This window comes from Galendromus occidentalis, unplaced genomic scaffold (assembly GCF_000255335.2).
Source record: "Galendromus occidentalis unplaced genomic scaffold, Mocc_1.1 scf7180000077476, whole genome shotgun sequence".
Taxonomy (NCBI): domain Eukaryota; kingdom Metazoa; phylum Arthropoda; class Arachnida; order Mesostigmata; family Phytoseiidae; genus Galendromus; species Galendromus occidentalis.
Genome location: NW_003805464.1, coordinates 863,432 through 888,681, shown reverse-complemented (window position 1 = coordinate 888,681; position 25,250 = coordinate 863,432). Strand labels below are relative to the sequence as shown.

The following is a 25,250-nucleotide window of genomic DNA, read 5'->3' as shown; positions in this document are numbered from 1 at the left end:
AGTCCCTGAGTCTGCGGACGATCCCTGGGGCGAGTCGTCAGGATCCTCCGACGCGGATTCGGCAGGCCCATCGGATTCCTCGACACTACCGGATCTGACGTATTCCTCGTCGATTGATCTCGCCCTGTCTTCGATGCTGGTATGCCTGTTCCTGGCGGGGAGGTTGTAGGAGAATGAAGCAGAATTCGTGATGAACGGGAAGTAGACCATCATGGTAAAATACACTTGACTGTCTTCGTAGAGCCAAGTACGAGGCTCCGCTCCAGCTGGCGATCTTTTTGCGTCAGCCATGGAATGGCACGAGGGGACCAAGAGTAGAACGAATACCGGATTGAATCTCATGGCGGCCGGTGCTTGTAACTTCAGGCGAATACATAAACGTCACGGATACGAACTTCCCCGGAGCTCTGCCTGCGGAGATCTGTCAGATCGTCTTCGAATGGAGCGGTAGTAGTCCAGTGGGTCTTCGATGCGAACATATTCGGACTTATTTCTCACAGTGAGGCGCCAACGCTTCCGAGCTTGAGAAAAGGAGAGGGCACCCTGGATTCCAGAAGCACGCATCCTCTCGCATACTCTCGGGGTTTCTCGGCTCGCTCTAACAAGGGGAGTGCAGAACATGATCATGGCCGATCGAGCTGAAATTTTGGTCATAGGATCCTCTACCCGAGAGTAGTTCAAAACTGACATATTAGCTGCGTATGGTCACTTTAAGGCCTCCAGAAAAATCGTCAAAAATGGGACTCTTCAGCATTGAGCCTATGGAAGCTTCAATGAAATTCTCAATGGATATGATAATAATCAACGAAGAAACATTTGACACAGACAGTCACCTTGCAGTGAATACACTTGATGAATGGTAAAGCGTGGCATACAGCGCAGGCCGGGCCGGTGCAGAAGAGCATGTCCGCGAGTTTCGGGAAAGGTATTGACGGCACGTCGAAGCCGCCTTCTCGCCACCCACACAGCCACATGCTGCGGAATTCCGAATGTTGGAATTGATTGTATACAAGGGATTGCATTCGTACAGCATCGTCACGGCTTCGATTTGTTGATCCTCCTCGACGACATCCGATAGCATCTCTTGAAATTTTGAATCCACCGATGTGAAGCGGAAAATCTTGTCAGCTTCAACTCCTGCGCCCTGTGCAGGGCCCATCTTCGAATGTCGTCATCATGAACGGGAAGCGAATTCGCCCGCGCGAGATCGAAAGTTTCTTTTGTGTACTGGGCAACCTGCTTGAGTCGTACCCTCCATGTTCCGCACTCGGCGTGATACTCACGGAAGCGACTAATATAGCACGGATGTTTCACTTTCCTGAACTTCATCCGTATGGTCTTGAATGTATGAGTTGGATGCTTCTCTGCGTATTCTAGAACGCGGCAAACATACTCGTACGAGCAGAAGTCCCTCTCGTCGCCGAAGTCTTCATACACAGCAACGTAGTCTTCGTCTTGAAATTTTGAATCTTCGATATCGTCGATCTCCTCCGCTTTGTCGTAAGACGGCAGGCTAGCGTCAGCGATCTTCGTCTCGATTTGTCTAGCCGACATCCTTGGATTCGTAGGAAATGTAGGGGAAGAAACAACGAAGTGTCTCAGGGCAACGACGTGAAAATTCTCACAAAGTCAATGATCTTAATGATCTCTGCTGAAAATTTGAGCGCGATCGGGGTAACCCTTCCACTAGTTTTGAAATCGAACCCTTAACAACACCTGCAACGTAAAATTCTTCCAGATTTCCATAGGCTCAATGCTGAAGGGTCCCATTTTTGACGATTTTTTTGAAGGCCTTAAAGTGGCCATACGCAGCTAATATTTTAGTTTTGAACTACTCTCGGGTAGAGGATCCTATGACCAAAATTTCAGCTCGATCGGCCATGATCACCGTGTGCACTCCCCTTGTAAGTTGAGAGTTCCCCGAAGCGCCGTGCTTCGTCGAGCTATGAGCCTGTGAGCGTCTGGATGCTGTCGAGGGGATCCTCAGGTGACTCGAAGTCGAAACAAGCACTTTCGAATGAAAGCGAGACAAGCGGCTCTACCGGATACTTTTCTCGCCATCGAACATCTCGCAGAGCATTTTGACCTCCATCCTCCCCTCGGATGGCCTTCGCTCATCCAACTGCGAACGGTTCACTCATAACTTGACTTTGATTCGACTTTGAGCATTGCGGTATAGACATACCGCACATACTATTATAAGAGACGGTCCGTCTCTAGTTTTCGGGTAGCCTCAATTGAGCGGGTAGGTTTTCGAGGATAGAAGAAAAAGACGGGTGGCCTCTAGTGAGCGGGCACTCTTGAGATCAGGAATTCGAGGAAGCGAGTCTCGAAGAGTGCGGGACCTCTCTTCCGGCTCGTTTGTGTGACTGAGTATGATAAATGTGCTTCTTTTATTGATATGATGATATAGTATACCAGGATGAGTGACCTAATGTCCTCGTTGGTGGACGGGAGAAACCGACAGGCATGCCCTCCAAATAGAACATCTACTATGAACTGCGTCATCGGAGGTTTCTTTCAGATTCCGCTCCTGTGCATATACGATTGCTTGCGGTGTTGATGGGAGAGGTGATGTCGACTCCCATGAGCGTTGAATGCAGGCATTGGACAGGCCGCCTGGGTAGTCGTCGTAGCTCGAAATCCCGCGAAGGTCCAATAGCTCCGAATATCGTTGAGACTTCTGACGATAGATCTGTACTCGGAGATACCAGCCTGAATGGATAGGAGCATTGGGGTACGAGCGTGCTTTGTGATTGAAGAATGAAGAAAACTCCAGGCCGATCGTCCTCTCACTTCTGATCCGGCTCATTGAGAAGGCGGGGACACCGGGCTCGACAGCCGCTGGAACAAGCGCATCTTCGGAGACTCACAGATTCTGGAATGACTGCGACTGTAACAGTAGCGTGAAGAGGAGGGCAGGAGGAATCCGCCCCTGGCGGCCCTTTTCAGAGTGCGGCGTTCTCTAGTTTGGCACCCAAGAAGAATGGCAATTCCCTAGGTGGAGTTCCGAAGTTTTGGTATGGTTAATCCGAGAAGCATACGGCAACCCCCAGAACGATTCCCTCGCAGGGAACGGCATTTTCGTCGATCGCATCGCCGAAGAGAGCATCCCGCCCGCGGAATCGCTATGTTAAGCCGCATGGACCCACACATGAGCTTCCGACTCGACCGGAAGGTTCGCGAAAGATCTTCGTGGCGGCCGCACAGACGGACTCTGGGCCACTCTCAGATCGAACTTTCGGGATCGGCAGCGAATCACCTGTATCAGCATTCTGGCAGACGACTCGGGGAACACGAAGGATAGAATTCAGAATCGATGACAATTCATCCTGCTTGAAGAGGATATGTTCTCGGCGAACACATTTGCCTCAGAATACGGGGTCCTAAACGGGGGTTCTCACGAAATAAATGAAGCTCGTCGATTTATGGTCTTAGGGGCTTCGGACTCTGGAAACTGACCCCAACTCGAGCGGACCCGTTTCCTCGAGATTGTCTTATCCGCTTCACAGTGCGGACACTTGGGTGTCCGACGCTCACTTGCAGCACCCTGCGTCACTACGCTTTGAACCTCGACAAAGCTTAGTCTCACCTTGCGGGTCCATCTTTGGAGCGAGCTTTCCTGGCATAAGGGAAGAGATTCTAGGCGGCCCACGACGCTCCTTCGCATAATCTTCGTCTCTCGAGACAAACCCGGGAATATTTCCCGGCCGATTTCTCGCTAGGATGCCATCGAGCATGGTCCACGAATCGAAAAGGAGGCGGCGATTCGGCTCCCGGCTCGGATCCGCTGCTGGATAGCTTCTCGGCGGGGCTGTTGCCATGAAGCGCTGATGAAGGCTGATCTTTCGCGATTTACAATATATAAGCATCCGATGGCGATCAAGGATGATATTGATTCATGTTAGCATCGAACCCTTGTGTCGTGATCAGGAGAGCGAAAGAGCTCTGAATCCCAGCTATCTCTGCTTCGATTGTTGTCGGCCGCCTTTTGGGTACCATCACCGTCCTGAGAAATTAGAGATCGGCTTCGATTATCGACGCATGACTCCGTTTTAGAAGATGAGTCGATCCTGTTGTCTACACAACAATCAGCGGGACGACTTGTTGTTCTTGAGAATTCTGATCATCACCCTGCAGAAATCACCCTGCAGCATCACCCTCAGAGCCGATCGATGTTTGAGAGCGCTTGTCGGTGACTCTCTAGGAGCTCTAGGTCGACTGGTACTCCTAGGGCTTCGCGCTCGGACTAATCGGCCGGGTGATCTCACCCCATGGAGGAGTCGCCTGGAGCAAGGGTGATCCGCTCGGATGATTCGTTGGAATGGATAGATGATCACCGCGTTTTTCCGAACGTGCATCGCCGCCTGTCGCGAAAGAGGGGCTCCGGGGAATCGAAAAGCGCGTCTTCTGATTGGGTTTCGAACTGGCGAGGTCAAGCCCCGTTCGAACCTCTTCTCAGGGTTGAAATCACTCGCTCTCCAGTCCCTTCGAGGAGGCCTAGTATCAAGCAGTGCAGGGAAGATCAGAGTGTGCCGTTTGCGGTATCGTTGCGGAAGATACAAGTGAGCTAGGAATATCGTGTGGAAGATCGTACAGAATGACCACGATTCCACAGTTCTTCTCCGGGAAGAATGTCTTCATCACTGGCATTTCCGGTTTCCTCGGCAAGGTACGTAGAGTTTCGATGGATCCGGCTGTCTGTGCTCTGCGAAAGTGGAGTCGGATCGATTTACACCCTTCCCTGCTCGCAGGGCGTAAGGTTTCCAATCCATCTGTCCCCAGGTTCTGATGGAGAAAATACTAAGATCGTGCCCGGACGTGGGGGCCGTTTATGTCCTACTTCGCGAGAAGAGAGGAGTTAGTAGTCAGCAACGTATCGAGGGGATTCTCGCCACGCAGCTTTTCGATGACCTCCGAAGCTGTAGTCCCGAGAGCTTCGCCAAGGTTAGCATGACCCATCCTGACGAGGGTCTTGAGCCCCGAATATTCCCGGAAGATGTCGCTCTCTACTCGCGATTGCATGACCACTTTCATTTATGTTCATAACAGGTTAAGCTGGTCACGGGCGACCTCTTGGAACACAGGATTATACCTGACGATGGCGATCTGGAAATGCTCCAGAACACAATCGACGTCGTAATTCACTCAGCAGCTTCGGTTGGTAATCCCGGAACCTCCGTTCAGCTCATGTTTCAATTATTAGCATCATGCAAAGCTCCATCATAGCGTGTCTGTCCGGACCAAGGATGCTTCACGGAAGAAAGTGTTGTACCAAGCTCCGACGAGTTCCAGCAATTATATACAATATACCAATCTCTCTCGACAGGTCCGTTTTTCTGAACCGCTTATCAACAGTATCGACATCAATCTCAAGGCAACATATAAGATGCTCGAGCTGGCGAAAACGATGAAACATTTACATTCCTTCGTCCACGTTTCAACGGCCTACTCGAATTGTCAGCTCAAGAAAGTGAGAGAAGAGATCTACAAGTGCGAGGTATGGAGCGGCCCTCGAAAATCGGATCGAGATGATTTATTCAGCAGAGTTGTCGTGGCTCAACACTCAAACGTGCAATCGAAGCTGACCAAGACCTTCGCGATGCCGCCTACGCCCAAATCCCATAGATACAAATGTATTTATATATCCGGGCCCTGCACAAATCAACTCCTATTAATTGCGAATTATTTATTCCTTCCCGACAAGTTCGACCCAGTTAACCTGCTGTCAATGAGTGAATGGATGTCAGAGAAACTCATGGAGCATCTAACTCCGAAGATTCTGGAGGATAGGCCGAACACCTACACTTTCACGAAAGCGATGGCCGAAATTCTTGTCGAGCAATACTCTTCTTGCTTACCGATCGCGATCGTCAGACCGTCGATCATCACCGGTTAGTACATTGTCTGTGACAGAGCGTGGACTCGAACGAAGATATCTCTCAATAATTCCCCACTCTACATCGCCGAAAATAAATCGAAGCTGATCCGAGTGGTCTCCGGAATCGTCCTGGTCTCACGACTAAGACTCGCTGGCGCGGGCGAAGGGTCAGAGCCATTCTTTGCGCCGAGTTATTCGGGAGACGGATCTCTAACTTGGTGGAAGGCCCTTGAAATTACTCCGAAATTCCAGGAGCCGCCTTAGAGCCCTTGCCAGGTTGGGTGGATAACTACAATGGTCCCAACGGTCTGCTCATCGCACTCGGCACCGGAGCTCTCACAACTCTATATAGTCAACTTGACTGCGTTGCCGATTTGATTCCCGTGGATTTCGTGGCGAACACGATCCTCGCAGCTGCCAAGCATTCGAAAGACGGTTTCAAGATCTACAACTGCACCTCGGGCTCTCAAAACCCGATAAAATGGTGAGATTACGTAGGCGCTGAAAATAGTTCTCAGTTCCGGGATCCCCCCCCCCCTTCTGAATTTCGGTAGCCGGAGAACATGCCCGGAACATCTCAAACATGCCTGATACATCTCAACCATTTTTCAGGCGGAAATTCATGGAGGAATCGGTCGATTTCCCGCATCGATTTCCCTCAATGTCCATCGTTCGCTACCCGCAGCCGAGAATTACCACACATAAAGGACTGCACAAAATACGTCTCTTCCTCCAACACTACGTTCCGGCCCAGGTGGTCGATGCTGCGCTGCGATTGGCTCGGAAGAAACCAATGGCAGCGAAACTCTACCAAAGACTCTCGGCGTCGATGGACCTCCTGGAATTTTTCGCGACGAACGAATGGGTTTTCGACAACACGAATACCCAGAATCTTTTCGCGGGTCTACACAAGAGCGACAAAGATGAATTCAATTTCGATGTGCGTACCATAGATTGGCCATCGTATGTGCATACCTATTGCAGCGGAATCCGGCGATATCTACTCAAAGAAGACTCTTCGAATCTAGAGCAAGCCAGAGCTCACGTGAGACGGCTCAAGTACATCAAACATGCTTATGATATATGCGGAAATGTACTCTTGACGTGGGGCGCGTGGAAGGCGTGTTGCACAATGCTCCTATGAGCTGACTTCGGTGTACCTTCTAGGAGGCTTTTCGCGAATCTGCGACATAGATATGTGACGTCATTCGATTCGGTTGGTCTGAGGAATGCCTCGACACATATATGTTTTGAGAATTCAGGATGACAGTATATTGCTAGCCCGATATCGGACCCCGCGGTGTGTGACGGAGCTTCAGAATCTCCTATTGCTTCAAGACCTCCATCCGCCAGACGAGTGAGCACTACATGAATAAACATTTTCTGGGTCATCGATCATCCTTGCGCTCCTCATACATCGCGTCGCTCGCCTCATTATCTCTCGAGAGACGCTGTATTCTTTCTCGAACACGAGCAGAGCCCGCAGAATCTTGCACAGCTTCCCCCTGATCCACGATCGCGGGGCAGCAATCCAATGCAGTGCCGCGGTGCTGAAGATTGGTGACTCGAAAAAATAATGTTGATCGGACATCATCCCCGATGAAGTGGGGGATACAGCTCCGAGCCATCAGAGAAGGTCGATTCTCTGGAGCGTTCCGGAAAATGTTATGAATGTCCGGGAAACTTCAGGAATGCCTCCCGTTGACCGGGAGAGCGGACCACGGTTGTCGAAGAGTTCGAAGCCCGACCACACCGACCGGCCCGCCGACAACCGAGATGCCACGACGACGACCGCGATGGACTCAAGTTTGTCGGCGACAACAGGAGCAGCAGTAGCAACGACGACGACTTCTGCCCCATGACTCCCCCCAAGGAAGGAGCCAAAATTATCCATCGCTAAGGGAAATCCCCGACGACGACAACAACAAGCACCACCACCATCGCACCGAGCATGTTCATTAAAGCCGAGGTCATTTACAACAATCGTTATGAACCTTGCGAGCTTCGAACCATCCTCTCGAGTCATTTGGACGTTTTGAAAATATTGCATTTACTTTCACCACTTCGTTCAAGGAATCAAGATTCTTTCGTCGGGCCTGGAAGCGATTTCAGCCGACGCTAGCTCCCACGTCATCTTCCTCCTCGTCTTCGCTCAGATGTTCAACGAACATCAGATGGCTACCGCAAATACTCTTCTTCACCCTGTGGAAGCAAGATTCGGTGCCTGAGTGAGGTTCTAAGGCTAATCTGGTCCTCAATGAATAGTCTGAGTCGTTGCTCGAATACAGAGCTCCAGTTCCTCCTATCGGTTATCGATCGCTTATGAATCGAAGAAAGCAGCTCACTGCACACAGGGAGCGGGCACCGGTCTCCCACCGCGAATTTCATCAGTGTAGCAAAATCCGATCCCTGTCAACACCTTCGGTGCACCGACGTCTACCTCTTGACCCGGCATTTTCTTCTGACACAGCAGCAAAATATCCCCTCCATGCAGCGAAAAATGTTCCTTGATGGTCACCGCTCGGCGCGGAATCTCATTCGATGTCCTGACTCTTAAAGACCTCGTGAAAGCTGCGAAGATCATTACATAACAGGCGAGGGTGGGAAAACATTTCTTTGACTCGTTACTTCGTCTTTTGATATCGGAGCGATAAAATGCGAACCAAGGGCGCTCACCACTCAGAGGCGGTTGAGCTCGGCTGGCAAAGAATTTCAGTCTGTCCCAATAATTGTAAAAACTCATGTTGTCGCTCCTGAGGATGGAAGGAATGCTTCACGAAACTCCGACGCATCGAAATCCGGCTCGTTTGAGGGAATAGTACGGAACGAACTTCGAGGATTTCGCGAGAAACTGACGGTGGGAAATCGATGCAATGTTCCTTGTACTGGTAGATAATTGACACGGGTCGGGATCTTTCGCTCTCCGTCAGCGTGGGTTTGACCATTTCCACGTAGTCTCTGATATCATCAAATTCCTCGGACAGCCCTGGAATCGCATGATGTATCCCGATCACAGGTTTCGAAATTCTCGGCAGCTCTCTTGCGACTGATGGGAGATCAAGATCGAGACGACTCACATTTGCTCTCTAGATCATCGTCGCTTGCCATCACATCCTCATGCAGTCGTTTTTTCCCCTCTTCGGTGGTTGGTCTATAAGGACGGAAACCCCAAAGTCCGCGGAGGCCCCAGCTGGAAGAATTTACGGTCGTCTCCAGCGATAGCTGCTCCTAGTGTCTCATCGTTTGTGGAATGGCTCGAGACATCGGCGGAATTCGCTCACCGGAAAGGCAGCCTCTTCACAGATTCTAGGCATTTCTCTTCCTTTCCTCCAGCGTCTCGCCGCTCTATCGCGGCCGGGAACGTGTCCCCTAGGCATACTCCGGGAATGTAGTCATAAACGACCATATATGCCGGCATCGGCGTACTGTTGATTATTCCTCAACTCATATTCAGGGGATACGAGCGACACAAATGCAAAATAGCTCCTCGGAGTCCCGAGCTATACATACTCAGGAGTGACGTCTCCCCCTTTGAGCCTGGTGATTACTTGAGTGGATAGGAAATTCCGATCGAACTGCAAAAGAAGGAATGCTACCGCAGCAGCCAGAGCACTCAAATACGAGGAGCTGTTCTCAGAACCCCGCCCACGCAATCGCAAACGCCGTGCACAGGAGATGAAAACGATAGAGAGCGTAAACAGAGCGACATTGCTCTTAAGAATGTCTGGCATCATTTCTGCTCGAGAGCCCGATCCGAGAGAGGATTCAAAATTTCGTTATCAGAAAAAACAAAATGTGCACTTAGATGAAAATCTATGAACCACCAGTGAAGTTCGATTCCTATGCGTCCTGACCGTCGATCCCCGATTGAGCCATGTAAGGGAAGGCTTCAAATCTTGGAGCCTCGTCCATTCGAATTCGGAGGCATGGCCGTTGATTAGATGCCCGTTCGAAGGGTTCCCCACTCGGAGAGCGTCCCTCCCCTTCCCCGCGCAGGCTGAGCTGCACTGAATCGTCTTCGTCTCGCCCGAACAAATGATGAACAAATGATGAATGCCCCTTATTGATGTATCCGTTGGAATATCCATGACAACGAGGCTCATCGAGCATGGATAATAGCAGGAACCGTCTTCATTCCCGATTCCGGGAAGAGTGTGATTCATGTGAGCTTCAGCGATGCTCAACGCTCAACAGCATGCTGGGGATATTTCGCTTCCGCACCATGGAACGGAGCACCTCGATTATTATCGACCGAGATCCTTCGCCGGGTCCTCTTGGCCGAGGATGCGGGGAAGCGGTGTACAGTCTACGGTTTCGGGCCGGGAAAGTGCGGCTGACGCGGCCATCATCATTCATATAAGATGTCTCTCAACCATCGCCGTCATAGGCAGGGCCGCAGAGAGAAATTCTGTGCCCGGGGGCAAGTTCTGACCTGGGCCCCTCTCGATTATGGTCTGTGATCCGTCACCAGAGAAGTGATAGAACGAATTGGTAAGAGCAGCAGTTCCCTTTGCATTTCCATGCATCTTTTGGGATGGGGAAGAATTTAGGACGCAGACAAAATTATTCGACTAAAGCCTGAGCTAGGGGCCCTTCCGGAAACTCTGGGCCCGGGGCAAGAGGTCATTAATATTCCCCCTCTCGTCGGGCCTGGTCATAGGCCATCTTCATCCGTCGTGCCATTCCATTTTCCGCATCGCCACGAGCTTGGTTCGCGAGAGCAAGAACAACGAGATCGACAAGCTATTGGAGGGATGGCTCATGTGGTTCTCGTCGCCCTGGTGTATTAATGCTTGGCTCGATGCCCGTCGGACCAGTCGCGGCCGTTCAGAGGCCGATCAGAGATCATCATCACGTCTCCAACGTGAAGTCGACAGTGGTGGATCTCGGTGATTTGGACTTCGGCCCAGTGAGGTATCCCCAAGAAGTTCGGCACCGGCCGTACGAGTTCAATGAGGAGGAACAGGAAATTATTTTCTATCGAGGTAAAGTTGATAGTGGAGAACGATCCTGCTCCCATTATCGCGGTCGGTGAGCTTGTGAGGGTTCAAATAGTCCTCGCTACCCGCCACCAGGTACTCCGAAATAACAAGAAATCATACAGCCGGTCTGATCCATCATTCTGAGAAATGTTTGTCTCGACTATCCTAATGGGCAGAGATCCACCAAGTAGCAATCACGCATGAGGCTTGAGGAATTATCGTCTAACATTCCCTCATTGATTCAGACGTGATATGGCATTAATATTCATCTCATGCCGTAATACTTCACTTCTGTTTATAAGCCGTGCAATCCTTGTCAACAGCTCTGGTCTCGTGCATCTTTTTGTGGACAGCATCTATAATTCTCGCTTGGATAACTGTTCCGTTAACGTGATGAGCGTTTTTTCTGAGAGAAGCATTGGAGGAGGAAGCTGATACCCGACTCTGTGTATCCCTGCAAAGAAAAGAATGGTCCTCCCTGTTGCTCCGGATCAGACTGAGCTTGCTGGCAAAGGAGCGAAGATCAAGCTGACGTCTTCGATCGGCATGTTCATACGGAATTTCTTCCTATCATTGTGATTTCATCTGCTCAGAAAAGTTTGAATGCAATAAGAATGATTCCAATCGCGGAATCGCGGGAATCCTTTGTGTGGAATCTGAGCCTTCGCAGACGAGACTTTCCCCTTCGATCATCGAAGCCGGACGGATTAGACAGATCCCACGTCTGAACACCGTCGATCACGTGAACTCAGTCCAGGCTTCTACAAGATGCTCCGGAGTCCGCGAAGCGACAAGGTCTGGTGCCCCTAGTTTCAAAGTTCCATACCGCGGCAGAGTTGTATCGGATCAGGGAGAGCTGTGGAATGACCGGCGTCGAAAGCCTTGCCCACTTCTCGGCTCCCTCTGCTCCGGAGCATCATCGTCTCCACCAGCATATATAAGGGGGGCGAGGAGGCCGTGCTTCCTCCTCCCAAAACATCGCCTCCGTACTTGTAGCTCTTTGGGGATCATCATCATTATCATCTTCATTGTGGCCCCTCAAACACATTGCTGGCCCCTTCAGAAAAGTCCTGTATACACCCCTGGTGATCTCTTGAGGCATGGCGCGTATTCGATTCGCTCGACCATAAGAGCTCTCTCATGATTCTTCTGGGGTGGCGGGCGATCCCGCGATCTTAGAAGTCGATTTTTCTTGCAGACATCATCGGTTGCGACGAATTCGACGACGGTGCCAAAGCGAAACCTCAGCCTTGTCAGCTGCTCAGAATACAACAATATCGTTGTGGCAGAATGAGAAGTCTGAGGTCTGAACACGAGGGCCGCGTCGAGCGCTCCAACCATTTAACCATTTAACCTAACCCTCCAACCATTTAGACCCAGATCGTTTTCTGTCTGCTTGTCGACGCACTCCAGATAGCCGCGGCAGCAACCACTCCTACTACTACTATATACTACTGTATATACTATTGTCCACACGTACTCAAATCTGATTGTCAGCCGGAGCAGGAAAAATGTAGGTCTCCCGAATGTATATGCTTTCAATACCTTTTTTTTGCTGTGCTATGAAAAAGGTTACTGCAATGTCCAGGAATGGACTCGAAATGTAGATATCTTCACTTTCGATATCTTGCTTGTTCCGGTCCATCGTCAGTGCCACTGGTGCATGGCGATAATTGACGTTCGGAACCGGAAAATCAAGTACTGCGATTCGCTGAGCGGCAAGAACGACGCTTGCTTGCGGGCACTGCTGGATTACCTCGCGCAAGATGCTAGGTGGCCCCCTGCGAGGTGGAAGATGAAGAACCGTTTTATGTCTCTGTAGAAATACGGAATTCAGTCGGATATTCCCAAAAAACGGTCGCTATCGGTGACTAATTGTCAGACGAGCCGTCCGACGGGTCGCATCATGGAAGCAGAAAAATCCCCATAGATTCTCGAATTCTCTCGAGAATTCAATCGGACAAATGAGTGCGAAAGTCTCTCAAAAGAGAAGTCTTCCGCAAGATACGGTATGTTTGCCTGATGCTTATAGCGTCGTCGGCGTAAGAAAATCGCGACTCGTAGGGTGCCGCCAAACCGGCCCCTTTGTGCCATCGTTTGCCCAACACAAATGGCGCGAAAGCCGAATGAGCCATGCCGCGATTCCTGGCAGGAATTCCTACCCGGAAGGGACTCATCAGGGCCTCTCTCTGCTTCGGATGTCCTTCTCGGCTGTGTGCCCTTAGCCCCTCATTGGAGGCTTTGATCTGTCGGATGATCGCCAGCTCTTTGAGCCGTTTGATGACAATGGATGCGCGGTTAAGAGTCCTGAACCGTGCGCTTCCCGAAGCCGGAAGGTCTCAGGCGCAGCCCCTGCTGGCGCTCGGCGGGTCGGGAATACTGGGTGCCATCCGAATCGCGGCAGTGACCTCCTCGATGCACTGGAATGCTAATCCTAACTAGCCGAAATGAAGAACCAAGAGGCTACCCGGGCCGAAAATCTTCTTTCACAGATTGAACTCTGGTTCTGCATAACTCCGAATTGGCAAGCGAGATTGCGTAGGAGATATTCCTTCACGAGAATGAGAGAAAGGATCAGATTTCTATCGAAAATGATGACACTAAGCAGAAGTTCAAGTGAAATGATCTTGCAATATTCGTGAGTAAGATCTGGGGACATTGAACACGCGCTTCCCTGACTTCACTGATGTCTTCCGAATGTCATTATTGGCCGTCTCCCGCCGTCACAAGAAGTGTAGTAAACATACTTCTCGGCCCGCGTGATTCGTTCTCTGAGTGAGCCATGTCAATTCCCCGCAGTCGTCTGGATTACCTGAAATGGAGCGGCAGGTCATTGGAAGAGTTGCATGCCACTGTTGGGCGTCGGAAACTATCACGGATCTGCACGGTATCCGAATTGATCGAGCGAAGTTCCCCCCACCATCGAGATTCACAGCGGGGCGGTAAATCGTCGACGTGAGATCCTGCGGAAAATATTGGATGTGATTTCCTTCAAGACCGAGGAACTCCAGCTGCGGCACTCTTGCCCAGAAATCAGGGTTGGTTGTCCTCTCCACTCTTGTCGAAATTAACTTACTCGACGTTGATTTTGAGCGAGCTTGGCAAGTTGTTCAATTCCGTCGTTCGCAGATCAGTACGGGATACTGTTAGTGACTTCAAGTTCTCCATGCCCCGGAAATCGGCTCTGCGTGAAAGTCATCCCGAGAATTTATTGGTTTCGAATTCGACAAGGCATTCCCTCAGAGCTCACGTGAGGTTCAAGCGCTTCTCCCGAAGCTCGAGAGCACCTCTGCCGCCCAACCGAAGAGACCGGAGTCAGGTCCACGACTCGAGAAAAACACGATAGACTATCGACAACTTGCACGGTCCTTCATGCGGCGAAACACTCGAGACAGAGACTCCGTGCTGCTCTAGTGGATAATCCCTCAAGCTCCGCACCGGCGGTCCCCAATACTCGAAGTCTGAACCAAAGTGGAACCTTCCTCGGTTTTGATGGAGAAGGACCTGAAGGAACCCTTAAAGGTAGAGCTCCGATGAGTCAAATGATGAAAACCGAGATATCACACGTACCTTCGAAGACAGCCTCACCGATTGTAAATTGCTTAATCGATGGATGCTCGGATGCTTTCCAAGCCCACTGAGTCCACTCTGATCTGAGATGTAGATCTTCGGAACGCTCGTTCTGATCGCGAATAGAAATGGACAGATTTTTGAAAATAACCCCAAACACGGCAATAGGTGTTATAAATCATTTTCTTTGTGACTCAGAGATCGCTGTGGGGGACGATGGCGTACAGGAAGATAGCCAGCCTCGATATGAATGCCGGAGCTTCCAGAGTCACCTCTTTGAGAAAAAAAATACGAATCGGCATTCGGGGGGCGCGCCCTAGTAGGCGACGCGGTTCAGGATGAGAGATGATATTCCCATGTCGCAGAGAGCGGAGAAAGGATTATCCCTCTCCGGCGTCGAGTTCTGCGAATTCGAGAGCTAGAATTAACAGACTCGGATTCAGATCTCGAAGATTCAAATGCCTCCACGGAAGGGAAAACTCACATTCATATCGTGGTGAAAATCTTCCCATTCTAGATGGCCGCCGAGCTCTATATCCTAGCAAGGTTCGTGGCGGCTTAGTCGATGGAATCAAGTGAACGCAACAAATTGCCATTCATCGGTGCAGTAATTATCTTAACGAATAGCATCTCGTTTGTCTCCTATCAGGTGCATGGTAAGCCTTCCACCTCTGACTCTCGGGTTGACTTTGGTCATAAACTTCAGCTCAGAGGAGCCATCGTCCTATCATTGTGTGTCAAACTCACAATATAACCGAAATCCGGGAATGCTTCGGCGAAGACGCGAAGCGTGTCCGAATTCTACTCGTCCGTATCACAGGTTATGTACTGAGCGATGAGCGTGGGTGAACGGCAGAAACACTTGAAGTTCTGCATAGCGTCTCCGAACTGACACGCTCCTCCTTCTCTCGCAGAGCTGATCGTCACAAAGGAAACTAGGAGGAGGGCTAAGCGTCTCCTCAGACAGATTGCTCGAACCTTAACATAGTGACTGTCAAATTGCAAACATTATTCACAAGAAACGCCCCCGATACCCACTCGATTAGGCTTCAGTCCAGAAGGGAAACTATTCGGCTCCGTCCCATATTGCTCAAGACGCGGTCGGCCCGGCGCACAGTGGGGCCGAATCGAATTTTAGGTGGACAAACGTCCATGGAAACCGATCCCGGAATTTTGATCGGTTATGGGTTTGAAAATGTTTGTAAGACTCTGAAAGTCGCGGGGGAACGTCTTCCCAGCAAGTCCAGAACCGGCTGACTTGACCGGAATCATGTGGGAATGCGAGATCAGGACGGGAACTGAGCGCAGAAAATATTTTCCCGAAATGCGAGGGCACGAAGTATGCTCATTTCCGAGCATCACCGATTGGGGGGAGAAATTCATGAGAATTGTCGTAAAAAAAAATACAATTTTATTCTCGCAGGTGCCGGGGCGGCTGGGGGATGCGGAAAATGCGGTAATCATGGTTACCCCGCGACTTTCAGAGTCTTACGAACATTTTCAAACCCATAACCGATCGAAATTCCGGCATCGATTTCCATGGACTTTTGTCCACCTAAAATTCGATTTGGCCCCACTGTGCGTCGGCTTATTTCGGGTCGCAGATTTTAGACTCTCGGTCTCTTCCCTAGAGGGATCATCACTCGCAGGTAATCAAATGTCTGTAACTTTCCTAGCGAGTCAAATGAACATATCGAGTTCATTTGTCCAGGAATCCCGGGGTTCACGATTCGCAGCTTATGAAATTCTGAATCGCACAGAATATCGCGTGTCATGGCCAGGAATGCTCTAACGTCAAACTTGACCATGAGGACCCCAGGGAAGAGACTTTATCCGAGCCTGCTCAGAACTCCGGTGCTCGGTTTGAATGATAAGATAACTGCGGGTACAGACTCGTGGCGGGAAAGGAAATTCACCTACATTACTCCCGAGGTCACTAAATTTATCGAGGGACATTGTATCAGCGATGGATCGAATCACGTTGCCAACGGCGTGCGAGCATCTCATGCAGCGGTTATGACACCGCCGAGCGATTCCGCGGCTCACTAATTGAATTTGGGCCCGGGCGCCGGCTAGCTCAATGTTCGGGGTGTCATCAACGTTGTGCGACTGCACAAATGCAATACTTTTTTAAAACTCATCAATCTGGACTGTCTTTAGTCGGTGATCTCTTGGGGACTCGATTGGAGACAGCTGCAACCCATACTGGGTGCCCGTTTCTCCGCGGAGAAGCTTTTTGACTCATATTCTGCTCTATCCTCTGAGCTTTGAATCTCTGAACTCTGGGGTTTGATATCGGGTGGTCTACGGCTGAAGCTCTCTTGATTGAAATGCAGCTCTTCGTCGAAACAGAGTCTTTTGCGATGTATCTTTGATCTCGATCGCTCAAGACTCTCGGACGTCCGGGAGGCTTTTCGAACCGTTCTAATTGAGATTAGTGAGGTAGCAGTCGTCCACGTTTCAGGCACTAGGATCACCCAAAATCAAAATGATTCCGTGACCGCCGACTTCATCCGCCGCGATCCATGCGTGATCCGCCGCGATCCATGCGTGATCCGTCACCATCCACGCAAGATCCAATGCGGCGAAAATCAGGATTGAAAAATGGGGGAAGGGACCGCTCCATTCCGGTCAAGCTTCCAGCAAACGGTCACGTCGCAGATCGGCGCGGTATGAATTTGAGCGCAGCGAGCACTCGAGCACGGAGCGGCATGAAAGCGCGGAATAGGAATGGAGCGTGGCGGTGCACCCCCTTTGGCCGCAGCCGTTTGGCCGCGGCTGTTTGGCCGCAGGTCCGTTTTGCCGCGAGCCGTTTGGCCGCAGGTCCGTTTGGCCGCGAGCCGATTCGCCGCGAGCCGTTTGGCCGCAGACCCGTTTGGCCGCGAGCCGATTGGTCGCGGATCTCTCAAGTCACGAAATTTTCTGCCAATTCCCGTGAGGCATTTTCGAGTGCAAGCTTGACAGCTGTCTCACATGAAGAAAGGCACTTTCTTCACAAATGTAGTAACTGACATTGGGCCGAAATTCGACCCGTCATCTCCGCATCTAATTTATTCTATGAGCCTTCGGAATGACCATCTTATCCAAGACTGTGAGGGTCAACCTTTGGGTTACGAGTTACGAGGGTGATTTATACACATATACACATATTTGAGATTCGGAAACAGGATTCTCCTTTCTGATTATTCCGGAGGAGGAGTCTCAGGAGCAGCTTGCGACACGCCGTTCGACGCCTCCACCCTGAAGTTCCGAGCAAGCCCGCGCAAGTAAGTCGTCGGCCTCTGACCGAATTCTCTGACAATCTTGAGGATTCTGTCGTCGGCAGCGACGTATTTGCTGCGTTTGGCTTCTGGCTCGTGGCCCGCGACAAACCTAGCATAGGTGACATCTCGGCTCTGTTGGACCTTCCGTATTCCATCGATGAACTTCCAGAGGCTCGGATGGTCAACTACAAACTCGCCCTGTAAGCGCTGGTGCGCGGCTTCAGCGTAGTTATTGGTCCGAGCTTCGCCGTCGAGTGTACGTTGGTACACGGACCACATGGAGATCGGAGAGCGAGCCGGAGCGCGAACTACTTCTCGACCAACAGCCAATCGCCAACGCCCAACGTAGTTGCCTTCGAAGTAATTTAGCACCGGCATCAGTTCTTCGGGCAACTCAGGCGCCAGTTCGCTGATAGCGTCATCGATATGCGGCGGCGGGATGAATGCAAGGGCCGGAATCATTCGGGCGAGCAAGGCGAATTCAGCGTCCTGCTTGTAACGCCGGAGCAGCCCGAGGTCCGAGAGTTTCGCCTTCATGTTCTTGACCAGATGAAACAGGCAACCGTCCATCTCAGCATCCGGGAAAACCGTTCTGAATGCGCACGAGACCCAGCTCGAAGTCAAGCGAAACTTGGCTCGGACTGAAGTGAGGCCACTGCTCTTTGAGGAGCTGGATCATGCGTGTGCACGTCGCCTGACTTTTATTGGGCAAGAGTGCATAGCACACTGGAACTACAAAGCCAGAGCCCTCTGCCAGGACTGCGAAGACCTGTTGGAAAAGCTTCGGGGCAAGGCTGAAAGTTCCGTCTACGTAAATTTTCTCAACCAGTCCGATATAAGTGGCAGCTAATTCGCGTCCGAAGATAAGAATTCTTCCGTCGTCGCCTATACCAGAATCCCCAAGCAGGAAACGTTCCGATGAGTTCGGGGTCGGCTCGTAGACTGCGTACTCGTCTGGAACAACTATAAGGCTGCGATGGGCGGGCAATGCCGGCGCGCTGGAGCAGGCCTTACGGACCCGGTTCACCACTTTCGCGGGGACCCGATTGGAGGGGAATTCCATTTGCACTGCTTGCGACGCTCCACTCTGAATATGGTTGATTACTTGCGACGGTGACTCCTGAGTTTCTTCAGCACGGCGTTTCAAGGCCGTCCGCCTGCTCGCAATCTCCACGCTGGCCGCATCTGAAGGATCACTGTGAGTACCGGACACATCGACGACTTCACCCGTGGCGATGAGTCTATGCAGGCGGACCTTGCAACTCTTTCTGAACTGACAACGCCAGAACTGCAATGTTTGATCAGAACTCGATCTATCGAACACATACATATGGCCATCATGACACAATTTATCCCGGCCGCGATTAGATTTGACCAAGCTTGGTAGGGAATACATATCCGAAGCGATGATCCTTCCGGACCACAAGACCTGCTCGAATCGATCGCGAATCGCCTTAGAGGGGTCCCCTGTTACCGCCGCTTTCGCATGCACATTTACTTCAAGAGATCCGTGACGCTCCACACTTGAAGCACATTCAGACCTTGGGGACCGCAACGATCAGCCTATAGCACATCGAACAGCGCGGGGCCTGAGAATCACATAGTTTCACGGAGATCGGAGTCGTTTTTCCTCCAATGACTACTCCCTACCTCCTAACAAAAAGTGAATATCTATCGTCACCGCCGCTGTCATATCCCAAGAGTCTAGCGTATTACGCTCCGCAGTACCCCAGAGGGTTCTGTACATCAATATATGTACAGGGAATCAGCAGAAAATTTCGTGACCTGAGAGATTCGCGGCCTGACGGCTCGCAGCCAAACGATCTGCGGCCTGACGGCTCGCGGCGAATCGGCTCGCGGCCAAACAGATCCGCGGCCAAACGGACCTGCGGCCAAACGGACCTGCGGCCAAACGGGCCTGCGACCAAACAGCCGCGGCCAAACGGCTGCGCCCGAATGGGGCGCTCCGGGAGCGTGGCACTGATCTGAACGCGGCGCTCATCTGTGCGCGAGATCAATGTGAGCGCAGTCTTAATCTTAGCGCGAGTAGAATTTGAGCGCGAAGTAGGATGAGAGCGTGGAGTACAATAAGAGCGCAGGATAGAAAAAACGCGCGGAATAGATATCGAGCGCGGAATAGAAATAGAGCGCGAGTAGAGAATAGAGTTGAAGCGCGATTGAATCGGTTATTCCAGAGACAAGGGGAGAGACAGTGACCAGGGGATCAAGTGAAGCGGGCTCCTCTTCCTTGACGTGAAAAGCCGAGCACTCCCCGCTTCGACTAAATTCTCTACTCGTACCTCTCCATCCAACAGCATTGTGGCTCTTCTGTTCCTCGAGTCTCATTAGATCCGCGCGGCATTCACGTCCAAGCCTCGAGTTCTCGCAATAATTTATTTTTGAGGACAGCCAAGATACTCTGATTATTCACGCGGAACTCTGACTTATTTGGCTTCAAGTGCCGGATCAATCTGCGGGACCATGGAGACAGTCGACACCGAGTGTCGACACCGTTCGATTTCCTCAGGCGAATTCCGAGTATCTCTTCCAAAGATCATTATCGCTTCGAATCTACCGCCACAAGCACCCATGAGAATTGATCCTGCATTCATATTCTTCGTCAACGATCGAAGACAACGAAGCTGTGCACTCATCATAATAAGGCTCATCATAAGGATCATGATAAGGCTACCTTGCTCTATCATAAGTAGCGTCCCAGTCTGCTATTGGATGTACCTCGCATGTGGAGTGCAAACCCAATCTCGTGCCACCCGAAGGGTATCATGCTAGAGCCGTAAAATCGGGTTGCAAGTTGCAACCCCGGTGACTCACGTATTATTCTACTGTGACGGGTACATGGCCCCGTGGGGATCTGGCACCTGCCCCTTAGAATTCCATTGCTGACAACTAGTCTTGGATCTTGCCTGAACTATAACCATAGTGATGCCTCTGAGTTTCGTAAAATCCATTCGCGGGAAGCCCCTTCTGTGTGATGGAGGGTATGTTTATCGCAAAGATCGTACTATCAGTGAGAGAACTCACCGGCATTGCACGGTCAAGACCGAAAACGACTCGATCGTCGAAAGTGTTTCAGACCTAAGCTCCGACCGGAGAATCCTCACTTCGCTCCTAAACGAAGGATCGCTTCTATTCTAGGCCAAATCCGAGCACAGCCATATGCCCGACCCTGAGAACATCCATGTTCGCCGGAACTTGAATCAATTGCACGAAAATGCTCAGCGAGAATCGTGGTAGAGACCCATGGCCCTGATCTCGGAAAACTTGAAAGCCATCACTTCGAAGGCGGTCATGGACGGAATGCCGAGCACTGAGCTTCTGCGACAAAGAGTCTACCGATCACGGTCTCACGGTGGTCAGACGAATGTTATGCAATCCCGTGCGTGGAGAGGATATACGGTTACCGGAGAGACTCAGGTGAAGGGTTGTGAATACTTTACTTCGATTCTCAGATGGCAGTTTATTCCGCGTGTCCGCCGAGTGGGTAGCGCGTGCGACGCATGCCGTGGCGCTCCATGGTGGGGCCACCATAGTGTTGGAGGTCCTGGGTTCGATTCCAGCGGCCAGCCGATATTTCTTGTTGGAAAATTATTCCTCGATGCATTTGTGAAGTCCGGTCAGACACCAGGCTCCAAAAGGAACTGGGAACGCCATTGCCCCGTACCTCCGTCTCTTCGGGATCCCACCTAGGAACTCATTACAAATACTCTCTCCTTATGGGTGACAGAAAAAGGGGAGAATTTTCTATTCTACGAACCAGGCGAGACTGACGTTGTCCGGATTCTTGCCTTTGCGACACCTGAGAACTTGAACCTCCTCAAGAAATACGATGAGTTCGTTCGTCGACGGTACATTATATGTGTGCCCGAAGCTCTTCGATCAGCCGTATACACTTGACGTAAGACTGCCCAAAAAGAAGTCGGTACCAGTCATGTATTGTCTGCTGCCCTCGAATACTTCGACGACCTGCCTTCGACTTCTGGGTGTGGTCGCGAGCGCAGTGGGCGGCTCCCTTCCGCGGCGAGTCCATGTCGACTTCGAGATCGGCATGATAAAAGATTTGGAAAGAGCTTTCCCTGGAGCGGAAATATCGGGCTGCTTGTTCCATTTCCATTAATGCTTATTGCGAAAGATCCAAAGGGACGCCGATCTTCGACGGAGATACACAGCAGATTTGGACTTCGCCTTGAACGTTCGTATGTTTCCGGCTCTATCCTTCGTACCGATGAGCGACGTTTTGGCCGTCTTCAACACCCTCCTGCAGTCGAAATTCGTCAAGGAAAACAATTACATCCTGACTGCTTCTATAAATTACCTCGAGAGCACTTGGGCTGGACGCGAACGCAACGCACCTCTCATGAAACCCTCGAACAAACAGTTAGCTTTTTCGATCGGGCGACGAGGTTTTACCCACCCCGTTCAGGAATACACAGAGATGCAATCTCCCGAGAGGGGGATACCACGGTGAATTCATTTGAAATCTTAGATCTATACCTAGGCAGGAGTCTAAGCTCCTCCTTTATTGTCCTGATCCGTACATACATAGGATAAGGCTACCTTGCTCTATCATAAGAAGCGTCCCAGTCTGCTATTGGATGTACCTAGCATGTGGGGTGCAAACCCAGTCTCGTGCCACCCGAGGGGTATCATGCTAGAGCCGTAAAATCGGGTTACAAGTTGCAACCCCGGTGACTCACGTATTATTCTACTGTCACGGGTACATGGCCCCGTGGGGTTGGCATGAGTCATAGTCCTAGTACGGGACGGGGATTAGTGGTTTTCAGTTTCCATCTAAACCTCAACACGAAGCATTGAATTCGTTGAATTAGTCGTCGAAATTCACTCCTCTGCTTCTATATTTTCCAGGGTTTCCCCAGACCGCAAGCCGCTTCGGAGGTATCTCCACGGCACTTCTACGCATCCCAGCGAACACAAGCTTGAACATGCGAAAATTGAGCCAATCACACGCGCTTCTTTCGCCACATATACGAGGCGTTCGGAGAATTCTTTCGCGGTGTCTTCTTCGTCGGGGAGCCACGTATTCGCGATTCGGGCTCTAGCCCCGATTACGGCAAATACGCCCACGAATATCAGACTTCCCTTCTGGGAGACAAGACTCTTGGGTGTCCTCCCTCTTTGCCCGCAAGTTTTCTGCGCTCGGTCGATTCCTCGGCGGAGACATATCCAGTGATAACAAAAAACATGCTTGCTCGCATGTTGACGTGGGACTGCGTCCCAGGTCGTACTTGACGTAGGACTGCGTCCTAGGTAGCACTTACCGAAGGACTTCGTCCTAGGTCGCACTTGACGTAGGACTGCGGCCTAGGTCGCACATATATAGGGGCACTGCACGGAGTAGACAAATGCAACGGAAGTAGTGTGACGGATATCGAAACTACTAAGAGCCGCCCACCAATCAGGAACTCCCGTTTAGAACAGCATCACAGACCGTCAGTTAGGTCGGTGCAGACGAACATCGGAGAGAGTGTCTGTATGAGTCTCCGCCGTTTCAGCGGCGGGGAGAAGCGCGAAATAGCTAGTGCTGGAGGTGGTGAGCTTCGCTAGAGCTGGAGAAACTGATCATGAATTGATGATTTTCGAAGAAGGCATCCGAATCGAGGACGACTGTCGTAGTCCTCGAGCGTGACTCGGGAACGGTTAGGAGAATCGCGGACGGCGGGGAAAACTCGAGCCTCGGGAATCGGACCGAGAGTCCGTTCGGGACTGGCGAGAGACCATTGTTACGAAGATGATTTCTCTTGCACGTCAGCGCTTGAGACGAGGGCCCCGAAAAGGAAGATGGCGGGCTCAGGAAGTTTCGATTTCCCTAGCCAACTTGTGCGAGGGTGAAATTCGAGAGAACCGATGTTCTATGACAGACAGACGAGTGCTCCAGAGATGGATATTCTCCCGAATTGGTTCACGGCCAATTCGGCGGGGAGTGTCACGAACCGGGTTCGGTGAAGTTTAGATATTTACTTATTTACGCGCGTAAAGACCTATTTGATATGTATGTATAATACCCTATCTGTCGTGAAGCGTAAGATCCCCGAGGCCCGAGAGGGAGAGGGGTCACGGGAAAGGGAGGCTGATGCGCGGTTGTCTCCAATCGCGCATCCAGTCAGGGTTTAGTGAGTCAGTGACAGCTTCAGAGACGATTCACGGTCGTCTCTGAACAAGCTCTGAATTACTCGAATAAAATGTCCCCGTGTCCGCACCCAATGAAACATAAGTTTAGGTTGTTTTCCATCTGAATCAGTGGCGGGCGGTAACATTCGAGGAGGACATAGCCCCCCTCTGCCCTCATTCAGAGTTGAGCGAACCCCACCATTCCACTTTTGCGGAGCGGACTTCGCGCGACCCTTCTACTGCCGGTCGGATCTCGGCCAGGAAGAGAAATCGTATATCATGTTGTTCACATGCGCAGTCCCGCGAGCATGCCACCTCGAACTGACCAAAAATTTGTCCACGTACGAGGTGCTCAGAGCACTACAAAAGTTCCTGGCCAGAAGACCGACGGCCCAACACTTCGTCTCGGACAATGGAGCCTCGTTCAGACGGACGGATAAAGAGATCAGACTTGTGTATAAACACATTGCCGATGGGGACTTAGCAGGCTGGCCGAGGAATTCTCGCGTTACCTGGACCTTCAAAACACCGGCAGCTCCCTGGGTTGGCGGCTTCTGGGAGAGGATGGTCGGAGCGACTAAGCGATGTCTCCACAGAGTCATCGGCAAATCTAAGTCATATTTTAGGGACTTGGAGGTGATCTTATGTGGAGTTGAATCGATGATCAATCAGAGACCTCTAACTCCAAAGTCTACGAATCCAAGCGATATCAAGGCGCTATCCCTACTCTTCGGATATGAAGGAACCACATTTTTCCCGGAAATGTCGGACAGATCAAAGAACAAAGCGGATATCGGAGCGGTGGTTTTCTCGAAGCGGTGGAACTTCCAACAAAGTGTCCTGACCGATTTCTGGAGGAGATTCCAAACGGAATACCTGGCATTCCTTCGTTCAGCGCATAGCAGAAAACCGGTGAATCGAAGATCGCTACAGACGGGCGAGATCTGCATCCTCAAAGAGGAAAAGACGTCCCGCGATTACTGGCCGCTAGTTCGAATTCTGGAGATGCGCGGAGGGAAGGAACCAGACTCCAGGAAACGCTCATGCACCATTCTCACCGGTCGTGGTCTAACTCTGGTCAGACAAATCCAGCTGTTGTATCCACCGGATATAGAGAATCCCGACCCGCTTTATTAAGGATTTCTCCATACCCATGTACATATATCTACCCACCATAGATATAACAATGCTAGGTGATGTCGGTCCTTAAACTTACAGATCGGAACTCGGCTGGAGCCATCATTGTCGTCGTCACCATAGTTGTCGTCGTCGCTCCAACTCAGAGACGAGTCGCTGGCTTCCGCGATCTTTACTTCGACCTCATCGTCGGATTCCCCACACTTGCTGATATCGATTTTGACATCACGGTCAACAGCCCACGACAATTCGCTGAATTGTCGTTTCATG

The 25,250-nt window shown here is 51.1% G+C and overlaps 4 protein-coding genes across 4 annotated transcripts; 2 read left to right on the top strand and 2 right to left on the bottom strand.

The window, feature by feature from the left end:
- The first annotated feature begins 4,460 nt into the window (after positions 1-4,460).
- On the top strand, positions 4,461-7,151 carry LOC100908657 (fatty acyl-CoA reductase 1). The gene is made up of 7 exons (XM_003744989.2): positions 4,461-4,672; positions 4,786-4,947; positions 5,053-5,160; positions 5,330-5,500; positions 5,708-5,894; positions 6,134-6,365; positions 6,494-7,151. Exons 1-7 carry the CDS (start codon positions 4,601-4,603, stop codon positions 7,023-7,025), a joined length of 1,464 nt encoding a protein of 487 aa, XP_003745037.1. The 5' UTR covers positions 4,461-4,600; the 3' UTR covers positions 7,026-7,151.
- Positions 7,152-17,615: 10,464 nt separating this feature from the next.
- LOC108864471 (uncharacterized) lies at positions 17,616-18,266 on the bottom strand. Its single transcript, XM_018640195.1, has one exon. It carries the CDS (start codon positions 18,264-18,266, stop codon positions 17,616-17,618), a length of 651 nt encoding a protein of 216 aa, XP_018495711.1.
- Position 18,267: 1 nt separating this feature from the next.
- On the bottom strand, positions 18,268-19,026 carry LOC108864470 (uncharacterized). The gene has a single exon (XM_018640194.1). It carries the CDS (start codon positions 19,024-19,026, stop codon positions 18,268-18,270), a length of 759 nt encoding a protein of 252 aa, XP_018495710.1.
- A 2,913-nt stretch (positions 19,027-21,939) lies between these two features.
- Positions 21,940-24,980, top strand: LOC108864469 (uncharacterized). Its single transcript, XM_018640193.1, has 2 exons — positions 21,940-22,091; positions 24,026-24,980. The coding sequence occupies exons 1-2, from the start codon at positions 21,940-21,942 to the stop codon at positions 24,978-24,980; spliced, it is 1,107 nt and encodes a 368-aa protein (XP_018495709.1).
- Positions 24,981-25,250: the final 270 nt, after the last annotated feature.

Bases quoted from the DNA above. Each gene is read 5' to 3' on its own strand.
- LOC100908657 (XM_003744989.2), top strand. From the start codon at position 4,601: ATGACCACGATTCCACAGTTCTTCTCCGGGAAGAATGTCTTCATCACT. The intron at 4,948-5,052 runs GTTAGCATGACC...TGTTCATAACAG, and splicing joins GTCCCGAGAGCTTCGCCAAG to GTTAAGCTGGTCACGGGCGA. The intron at 6,366-6,493 runs GTGAGATTACGT...ACCATTTTTCAG, and splicing joins TCTCAAAACCCGATAAAATG to GCGGAAATTCATGGAGGAAT.
- LOC108864471 (XM_018640195.1), bottom strand. From the start codon at position 18,266: ATGGACGGTTGCCTGTTTCATCTGGTCAAGAACATGAAGGCGAAACTC.
- LOC108864470 (XM_018640194.1), bottom strand. From the start codon at position 19,026: ATGTATGTGTTCGATAGATCGAGTTCTGATCAAACATTGCAGTTCTGG.
- LOC108864469 (XM_018640193.1), top strand. From the start codon at position 21,940: ATGAGCGACGTTTTGGCCGTCTTCAACACCCTCCTGCAGTCGAAATTC. The intron at 22,092-24,025 runs GTTAGCTTTTTC...GCCCTCATTCAG, and splicing joins ATGAAACCCTCGAACAAACA to AGTTGAGCGAACCCCACCAT.